Below are 10,159 nucleotides of genomic sequence, written 5' to 3'. Positions count from 1 at the left end.
CAAAGGGCCGCACACATCGCCAGCAACCGTCACACCTACTGCCCCTGTCACATCAGGCAGTGGGGGAATCATCAAGGTGACCATCCCTATCCACACACCTACTCAAAGGCCATGGCTGATACACAATATATAACAGCACAACCAAATTTTTAGTGATGCAATCAAGGTAGTTTCATAGTGACTAATGCCAGAATCACCTTTTGCTGATAATTAATATTCCTGTGTTGTGTTATACCAGCAAGTACAAATGATTGGTTCTACTTTGTTTAATTTATCTCAATAAGAGATTTCATAATATTCTATAGCTTGATGAATTAATTTATTTAACTTGTCAGAGTTAATAACTCTGATTGGAAGGAAGAAGTTATAAAGTACCATAGGTGCAAACAGATCTCTAGGAGCAGTTTTAATTTTGAATTTACTTCCGACAAGAACTTCACTCCAGTCTCCTATATAATTAAGTTTTTTTCTAGCTGTAACAAATAAAAGAGATTCCCTCAATGCCTTTCTGTCTCTCTCCTCTCTGTCTGCTCTCTGTTCAACTCCCCAGTGCTTCTGGTTTGGATCTGTCAAATGGGACTGACTGGAGACTTCAATAAACATTTGACAAACTAGTCTGATTCCTGCTCTGTGTATCTGCCACCCGTCCTGCATTTCTCAGTGTTCAGCCACCACACAGAAATCTGAACACAGTTGTGTGCCTGCAAACAACAGCAGGGAGGCTGGAAATGAAGAAACTGCTTCCAGCAAAAATCGCCATTCCTTTTTTTTTTCTCAAGTCTGAGGTTTAGGAAAAGCATGTCATACAGCAGGTGGTTGCTTAAGGCATCTGAATTATAATACGGGTATAGACGTTGCTTGGATTCCAGTCACTTCAGCAAATGTTTTTAGGTTTATTCATAAAAGATATACATTGAAACTTACATGGTGAAACTTACACCACTTACAAAGTGGTGCAGCCTTTTTTTGACGTGGAAAGGAGATATGAGAGTGCCAGTTACTTCTATGTATTTTCACTGTATTGTTGAGGTTGTCCCATCTCATCATATAGAGATGTCCCATCCTTCCATCACTTCATAGCGAGCAATGTTTAAAGGAAATGATGCTGAGGGGAATGATTTATCAAAGGTCAACTTTTATTTGTTCAGCAGCCTGTATTTGAAAACCAGGCTTCTATGAGAATTATCACCTCATGGCATTATCTTAAAGCCAGCTACATTTTTAGGCAGCAATTTGACAAATGATTACTTACAGGTAATTGGGTTTTTAGTCATAATTCTGGCTGCATACTCTCTATCGACACTTTATGTCCTGTAAACAAGGAGGCCATTGACTTTTATTATGAATATTATTTAAATATTTTAATGAGTTTATGTGCATATGTGATCAGCAGTATTGAAAGCAAGACCAATCAATTCTTCAAAGCCTCCCATAAATGTTCATGTTTAAAATGGGCACTAAATGGCACTGTATCATTAAAGGAAATTATTCAAGGAGAGTAGTGAGGACTGTTGTTAAATAAGGATGGAATAAGAATGAAAAGGAGCAAATTAGGTGGTTGAAAAGCAAGATTTTAGTTGAGGAGCTTTTGTGAGGAGGCACGAAAGGGCAGCACGCCAATTAACAGATAACGTTTGGGGGAAAAGCATGACCACCCGTAACCTTGCAGACTTTGAGACTTTTGCAGAAGATGGAAGAAGTCAAGATGAAAGAAGGTTGCTCTGTAAAGACAGTTCTGTATCCCGAGAATTCTGGGACAGCATGTTCGCTGTGAATATGTGCCTTTATACCATGTGACAGTCCTGGCGTGTGCGAAATGTCACTGATTTAAGCAGGAGTTCCTTAAAACTTGGAATTCCCTTGTTTTCCTTCACACATTTTCTCACTTGGCTCTACCATCTACATATTTTCCCACTTGAAATGCAAAAGGTTGCTCAAATAAAATCACAGTTAATGCCTAAGAGCCGTGTAGGTGGCTTGGAGGGGTTGTGGGAGGACACAGAGCAATCTCATCCACAAACAACAGTGGAACGATGTTCCAATGTGACATTCAGCATGACTTCATTTTGGTTATAAAAACAACTGATTTCCAAGACACTGCCAGATTTTTTAGCCTTAATTCAGATCTGTTTCTGTATTAACAAAGGTTTTCTACTCTGGGATCCATAATTCTGCTCAGTTATGACTGTATAAATACTGATTGACTGAAGGGGAATTACACAGGCTTTACAGGCAGTAGCTAAATGCAGAATTTGATCCAACTGGATTTTTTCCCTTCGGCTGTAAATTGTTTGTAGTAATAAAGTGACCTGCACCCTTCTATGAGTCCCACCAGTCCCTGACCTCAGAGGTGACCCTGAGACCCAGGCTGGGCTCTTCGGTTCTTGGGCAAACAGGGCCCTTCCCGCGGGTTAACAGAATTAATGAAATATTTGACATTTATCCTAGGTTGTGTATTGTTCTGTCCTTTAACATCACTTCATCTTTCTGGCCCTGGAAGCCTCTTGGCTGTACTGCTTCATATAAAAGATATTTAGGTTCTGTGCTGAGGGTATTAATGTGGGGGTGAAAGAGCTGAGGCTTTACCCTCGGAACGCGAAGGTCTCAGCCGTCAATTTTAGTGCCTGGCTGTCTTTGGAGAAAACTAATATCTGAGGATGATGCAAAAGCTTTAGCACCTTTCTCCTGTTAAAGGGCCCGGCTTAAAAAAAAAAAATGTGGGAAGATGTGATAAGCAAACTGTATTTATGTTATGAGATGATTTCAAGCTAATACTCTTATGTAAAGTCACAAAAGCCAAAGCAGTGAACAAGTATTGGCTGGGAGCTCAGACCTACCTCAAGACAACTAAGAGCACTTATAGTACATTGAGTAATCGTTGGTGTTTTGAGATGGCACTGTGTTATTAAAGTAGTATGAATACTGTGAATCAGTAAAAAAAAGCCCCATTCAAGGCCAGGTTGGATGGGGCTTGGAGCAGCCTGCTCCAGTGGAAAGTGTCCCTGCCCATGGCAGAGAAGTGGAACAAAATGGTCTTTAAGGTCCCTTCCAAATCAAACCTTTCCATGATTCTGTGAAGTATCACTAACCAAAGTCAAGTTTGGCAGAGCAGCTTTGGACATTAGCTTTTCATCCACAGCCCAAAGACATGCATCCCCTTCCCTCAGCACCACCATTCCTGCAGCTTTACATGGCACATGGGCTTCTTTTTAATATTTTTTTTCTTTTTGCTGACTCACCCACCCCAGCCTCCCGCGAGTTTGCCTTTGCGAACTTAAAAACAAAAGAATCACCTCAGATTTTTAAGAGAAAACCCACAGCCCCAAGCGAGGCAGGAGGGGACAGGGACAGGGGCTGATGGGCGCATCCCGTGAGGCGGCTTCGCGCCTGGCGCTCAGCGCGCTGGGCGGTGCGGGGTTGTGGGGCGGTCAGGGCAGTGCGGGACAGCGTGCGGGGCTGTGCGGGGCGGTGCAGGGAGATGCGCGGGGCGGTGCGAAGCGGTACGGGGCTGTGCAGGGTAGTGCGTGGCTGTGCGGGGCAGTGCAGGACAGTGTGCGGGGCGGTACATGGGGCGGTGTGCGCAACTGTGCGGGACAGTGCGGGGTGGTGCTGGGCGCTGCAGGGCGCTGCAGGGCGCTGAGCGGGGCGGTGCGTGGCTGTGCGGGGCAGTGCAGGGCGGTGCGTGGCTGCAGGGGGGCAGTGCAGGGCGGTACGCGGGGCAGTGCAGGGCGGTACGCAGGGCCGTGCGGGGCGGTGCGCGGGGCGGTGCGGGGCGGTGCGCGGGGCGGAGCGCGGCTCTGCCGGCCGCCGGCGCCCCGCGCTGCCCGCTCGCTGCGTGCGGCGAGCCCAGCCGCGCTCCGCGCTCCAAAGTGCCGGCGGTGCCCGCGGCTCCTCCCGCACAGGCTCCGCCGCTCCGCACCCGCGGCCGACAGGCTCGGCTCCTGCCTCTCCTGCCTTGCTCCCGCCGCGATGTCCGCGCTGCTCCTGGCGCTGGCGATGCTCTGGGGATTACCGCCCGTCGCGGAGGCGCTGACAGCGGCAGCCCGCGGAGGTAAGGGCGCGTCCGCGGAAGGGCGCGGGGCCGCGGGACTTCCCGCCGGTGCCGGCTTCTCCCGGGGAATAAGTTTTGCTCCTCGGCGCCTTGCGCGGGGCGGCCGCGGCCGCGGAGCGCTCCCCTCTTCCCATCCCCTCTTTCCGCGCTGCCCTCTCCGCGCTCCCCTTGCCGCGGTCCCTGTTCGCGCTCCCTCTCCGCGCTCCCCTGGCCGCGCTCCCGCACGACTGGGCTGCGGGGCGAGCCCTCGGCGGCGACGAGTGTATGGAGGCGAGAAGCGGGATGATGTCCCGCAGTGATCTGTGTTGCCTCACCACGCACTACCCGCGGGGTGCGTTCCTGGGGACCGCCGCCGCTGCTGCGGAGCGTCCCGGTCTCAGGGTCGGGGCTCCCCGAACCGGTCCCGTGGCCAGGCGGCGATGGTGCCGCAGGAGCGGCGAGCGCCCTGCGCTCCCCCGAGCCTTCCAAAAGTTCCCTCCTCAGTTTTCCCCGAGTTGCCGCTCGCTCGGTCCCTGAACTTGGATTTGGGCAGCGGGGCTCGGGGGTCCCGCAGCCTCGGGGTGGGCGATCGCAGAACTTCCAGCTCTGCTCTGCTCCTCAGAAGTCTCTGATCCAGGAGGGTGGCGGTCCTCCCGCCGGAGCGGGGCTCGGGGGCTCGTGTCGCTTATTATACAGTCACCACACCTCTCTTATTTTCCTGGGAGATGTTTGAATTGGGTATTTTCTAAGTACAGCCCAAGTCCCCCTTCTGTGCGGCTCAGGTGCGGGAACAGCAGCGTGCTGCTCTGACTCAGGTTTTCTTACCGCTGTAGAAAACACTGCCTGTCAGAAGACTGTCTGTCGGCTTATTGTAGCCCTTCAGCTTCAAAACTGCGTGTTCTCATGAATGAGATGCCCTGGGTGGTGTTGTACCCCGTCTGTGAGGGTTTAGCTGGATTTCAGTAGAAATGTAACTCTGTAAAGCCTTGAATTCTCACTGTTAGACATTCAGCTCCTCTACATCACGTACACACCATCTCCTAAATTGTTTACTAACTGCTTACAACTCGTTCGGGTGAGTGCGGGTGTGTCTGTATAGTCGGTCTGGGATATAGATTTCTGCTTCAGCCGAAATACCAAACCTCTCCGGTCCCTTTCTCATGTATCTGTCAGAATTACACAGGTGATTCATGCTGTAAAAATGAGAAATAACTACCTATCAAAGAGAAAAGTCTTGCTGCTGCATCACAAACTTGTCTGTTTAAAACGCTGCATCACAAGGTGCAAGGATACTGCAAGGAAATGAGGATAGTATTCCATGGAAAGGCTCTTAGGAAATCTTTTTCAGTTTTCTGAAGGGTACATACGCTTTTGCTTTGGTTCACACAGATTCGTGGTCGTGGTGGTGCTTGTTTGATGGAAAATATTTCAAGAACTTTCCATGGTAGTCGCAAAATGGTCAGATTAGATTTTAGCAGCTCTAGTGTGCATCTGATCTTATGAATAAAAATCAAACTTCCAAACATTTTGTGGAGTTGTTCTGGAAACTGATTTGTTGCTCTGTCTTCCTTGATAGAGATAAGTAAGTGCCAATTATTCATGAATGTTAATTTCTGGTATTTAAATTTTGCTTCATTTTCCCTTTGGTGCCTCCCCCCCCCCCCCAGTTACCTTGCTCTGATTTAGTGTTTCACAAGAAAAAAAAAAGAAAGTGCTGTCAGCCTATATTAAAATCAATCCTGTCTTAAAAGGCAGCATCCTTGTAAATCATACCAGCCCAAAAAGTGGGATAAATCAAATTTACTTAGAATCAACTAACTCATCATATCATAATGTCATGTCTTATCAAAACCGAGTGCTGCACAAATTAAGACTTAAAAGGCATTTTGTTTAAAAAAAATGTCAAGTGGTCTCAACCTAAAAGGGATTCAGGATGAGGCATCCAGAAAGGGAATTACATTTGCACATCAGATAAACTTTATGATACAGTGCAAAAATTATTGACCATACCAAGCTGATTTTCCTTTACAGGAGGAAAATCTGAGTCACTGGAGCATGCTCAGCTTAATATATGTGAAAGGCATTGAAATTTGGAATGCACTGAGGCTCGCCATTGGTAATAAGAGAATTGGGAAAATGTCATGGGTTGTGTTAATAGCAGTGTTGTGGTAGCCATGGTAATATAAAATACTAGTGAGGTGCTGTAGGGAGAGGTAACACCTTCTGTTAGACCAGTGGATAACATCAGGGGGAAAAAGAAGAGGTGGTGGGGGGGAACCCCACCGAACTTTGAATTATCTGAACCTTTTCTCTGCATTTGAAATACAATTAAATGCTTCCAAGTCTTATCAGTTCTGTCCTCAGCCAGGTTACAGCTCCTCTAATTTTATGTATACAAAACACTGTGAAGAGAAAATGACTTGGAGATGGGGAGCTGGAAATGAGATGGGAAAAGGAAGTGAGGAGTGTGATAGGATAAGGGATAAGTCCTGCAGCTGAGGTTGTGCCACTTTAAGCCATAAAGAGGTATGATTTCCTCTCCTTGTGCTTCAGTCCTCCTTTTCCTGAGACTGATGGACCCAGATTCCTTGCAACAGTTGCAACTCCGTCACAGGATAACTGCAAAAAAATGAATTTCAGAAGTCTGAGAGAAACCTTGCTAACAGCTCAGGAAGCTGAGAACACATTTGTTACCTGCTCTCCCTACAGACGTGAAGGGAAACTTCACAAGTCCCGTCGGTGCTCTGTGGTTGTGGTGGGCGTGTTTCCCTCCCACAGCTCTCCCCGGCCTTGGAGCTTCACCCTGGCTCCGTGCCTAGGCTCCTGCACCCCTTTTCTCTCATCCTTGTTTGGTTTTTGTGTCTCTGCTGCTGTGAACAGCGTTACATGGATCCACTGTACTAATTGGCGTGATTACCTAGAGGAGATCCGAATTACATAGATGTCCCAGCTAATGGGAGCTTGATTGGATAATCCCCACAAGCGGGTGGTGTTGTCAGTGAGATGTGTCTCCACACCAGTATTAATGGGTGGCATTGCTCGTTATGAATCGACTTGCTGTCTGTGGTGGGACTGCTGCCTTGTTTGTGTCTGGTTTTGGTGTCACATCATCCCTGTCAGCAGCACTGAGCTGCCCTCTCGCTGTGGAGTCTTTCACGTGAGGTTTTAGTGTTTTGGAGCTAAAAAACCCTGTAGGTGCTGGTGTGGTGAAACAGCTCGTCAGCAAAGTCTTGCAAGAGATGCTCCTGCAAAGGGAGACTTTACACAGGATGGGAAAATGTTACCATATAACTTAAAACTCAAGTTCCCTGGGTGATGACTTATAACTGGGTTTTGTTATAATTTAAAAGCTGTTTTAAAGAAGGAAAGACTAATCTTTGTGAATGCTACTCCTATTCAGAGTCGCATACGCTTCCAAAACTTCTGTCTTCATCCCACTTAGCAGGGAATTTACTGTTTTTGCAGTGTCCTTTGACCATATTTAAGTGAAAGCTGGAAGCAAATTACTTTGAAGTGGAATTTTCAGGCTTAAGGTTAGGCTGATGTGAGTTTGGCTTACTCACCCCTGTAGCAGAAACACAAAACAGGTAAAATAAATTTGTCTCCTTGGGATAACTGCCGATGGCCTTCACTCCCTAGTGAGGTGTCACAGCAGGTGACACTGACTACATCAGGAGGCTTTACAACTACCTCGTTATTAGTAGCTTTATTCTGGAACCCGGGTGTACCAGCACTGCTGTACTTCACCAGACTGAGATCTAGCTTGGCCATCTGTTGGAAAGTATTCTTAAAAACCCTAAAAAAGCTGTTTCTGTGCTGTACAACAGAGGTGTATGTTCCCATAGCTAAGTTGGTTATGTCCTGAATCTAGGATAATAAGTATTAGTGTCTTATATGCAAAAGAGATGCCTCCAGGGTCACAGTGACTTTACTGTTTATTTACCCTAAAGAACAATATTACATAAGAACTTGCCTGTCATTGGACAGGTAAAATTACAGAGGTGGGTGAAAATATATAGAGGAGTTTGGGACACTACATGGAAGGATGTGTGATAAGAGTTAATGAGAGACAGAAATTGTGGGAGATGTCCACAAGTGCAGTTTCAGTGGCTGGTTGGTTTTGGTTTTGTAGGCACTCAGTGGTGTGTGTATGTCCTCACACAAACCCGTGACACTTCTGGAGCCTGAGCAAGCTCTTTGTGTGGGTTTCTGTGAACAGACATGCATGTTTTCTCTTACCTGGGTTGTTCTCTCAAGTTCAGAGGTATTGAAGACCTGTAGTTTAATAAAAATGAAAGCAGTAGAGACACACAAAGTATTTAAAGGGTAAGATGCATTTCAAAGTTCAAAAGTAGGTGTTTGATGTGAAAAGACTATATGTAAACTTGTTCTGAAGCAAGCCTTTTACTAATTTATCATAGAGCTTCTGCTGATGCTCTGGCATGTTGAAGTAGCTGTCCTCCAAAGACTCGGAGAGCAGCTCTTACTTCACACAGTGCTGCTTTTGAAGTGTTCCGTGACTGCTGCTATGTAAATCTGAGCATATGCCATACCTTTGAGGTTCATATGGACCCCGATCTTTCTGCATTTGAAGTGGCAAAACTCACGTTGACTTCAGTCTGCAGATTGGAGACACGTGTGTTCCTCTAGCACCTTCTTACAGGTCTTTTTATTTGCAGTTGAAGAAAATAGGCTTCTCTTCACTGCATTGGCTCTAAGGACGTATGTCATTTTAACTCATAAATTTAGAATTATGGCTTTCTCTAGAAATGCTGGTAATTTAGATAATAGAACATTGTTTTTGTTACTGTAGCATATTTGGAATCCCAGCATGTTGTTGCTTCTTCCTAGTTTTTATGTATTAAATCTGTTGTTTAATAGTCTTGTTCTTCAAATGCAATTAAAAATTTTTGCTTAGAGAACTCATTTTAATTGCACCTACTCAAAACATTCTTAATGATGAACAGTGAAGATGAAAATAGCAGAACTTGGCTACTTTTATGCAAGTCATCCAGACTATTGAGTCTGTATTTAATGTCAGTTTGGGCTAAGTGTAGACGTTGCAGAACTAGGTCTTATATTTGTAAGTGCAATTAGGAACTAATTGGTGTTTTTTTAAAATATAATTACTCAAATAATGACTTTGCACCTTCTGTCCAACCCACTAGTTTGTTTTTTAATTAAACAAGTTGATTTTTTTCCCTTCTTAAATTATATCTATTGAAGAGTTGAAAATATTTGTAAATTTATTCTAGCTAACTAGTCAGTTCTTGACCATAATGGGAAAACTTCCCAAGATGTATCAAAACATAGTGCTGTAAAGTGGTAAAAAACTTCCTTTTTAGGCAGTTGATGAAGTGAAATAACCAGGACTTGTCCCTGTAAAATCAGCTGTCCAGCCCAGCCCTGGTCCTGCTGACAGGGCACCTTCCCCTCATGTGTGAGAGGATGCTCCAGAGCCTCTGCAGGCTGAGGAAGGGCTGTTTCCCGTGGGTGCCAGGCTATGTGAGAGCAGGATTGGACCTCACTAATGGAATTCCAATAAAATTCAGTCAGTGCCTTTTAATTAGATTTAATGGGAACTGGGAAGGATCATTAGAGACAAACACATGCTTTTGCCAGTAATATGTTCACTATATTATTAATCTGATTTAATTTGCAAGATCCTCATAGCAGGAATAAGATTTTTCTTTGTACCTGGAAAGTGTTATATGGGACTATTCTATTTTGTTATTATCTATGTCATTGCTTCCCAAGCAGTATGTAAATATAGAATTGAAATTGGGCTCTGTGTGTGGTGTTTATGAACCCTACCAATCCGAGGATGGAGCTGGATGCTGGGGAGAAGGCTGTATGTCTCTTTAGCAACCACATTTTTATTGACCATTTTGCAATAAATTGCAGTGGTGTATTAATAACAAAACACTGAAATATGTAGAGTGTGCTGCTAAGTAATAGGGCTTTTTAAAGATGATGTAATGCCAGTGTGGAAGTGAGGCATGCCTGGAGATTTTTATTTCCATTCAGTCAGAAATACAGTCTCATTCTCTGAGGCGGAAAAACAGATTAGAGTGTTACGAGTTCTGGGCATGGTACGTTGAATCCCGAAATGCGCTTTCCAAACCCGAC

At 45.4% G+C, this 10,159-nt stretch overlaps 1 protein-coding gene across 8 annotated transcripts in view; it reads left to right on the top strand.

Moving 5' to 3' along the window:
- Positions 1–3,783: 3,783 nt before the first annotated feature.
- Positions 3,784–10,159, top strand: part of LRP1B (LDL receptor related protein 1B) — a 675,294-nt gene continuing 668,918 nt past the window's right edge. For all 8 annotated transcript variants that reach the window (XR_010432039.1, XM_064661626.1, XM_064661625.1 and 5 more), the window contains exon 1: positions 3,784–4,051. Coding sequence is in view for 7 of the 8 variants with exons in the window: in XM_064661626.1 (XP_064517696.1) it covers positions 3,970–4,051 (82 nt within the window). In the remaining variant the exon portion in view is untranslated. The remainder of the gene's footprint in view (positions 4,052–10,159) is intronic.

This window comes from Pseudopipra pipra, chromosome 7, assembly GCF_036250125.1.
Source record: "Pseudopipra pipra isolate bDixPip1 chromosome 7, bDixPip1.hap1, whole genome shotgun sequence".
Classification (NCBI taxonomy): Eukaryota; Metazoa; Chordata; class Aves; order Passeriformes; family Pipridae; genus Pseudopipra; species Pseudopipra pipra.
This window is presented reverse-complemented; position numbering and strand designations above follow the sequence as displayed.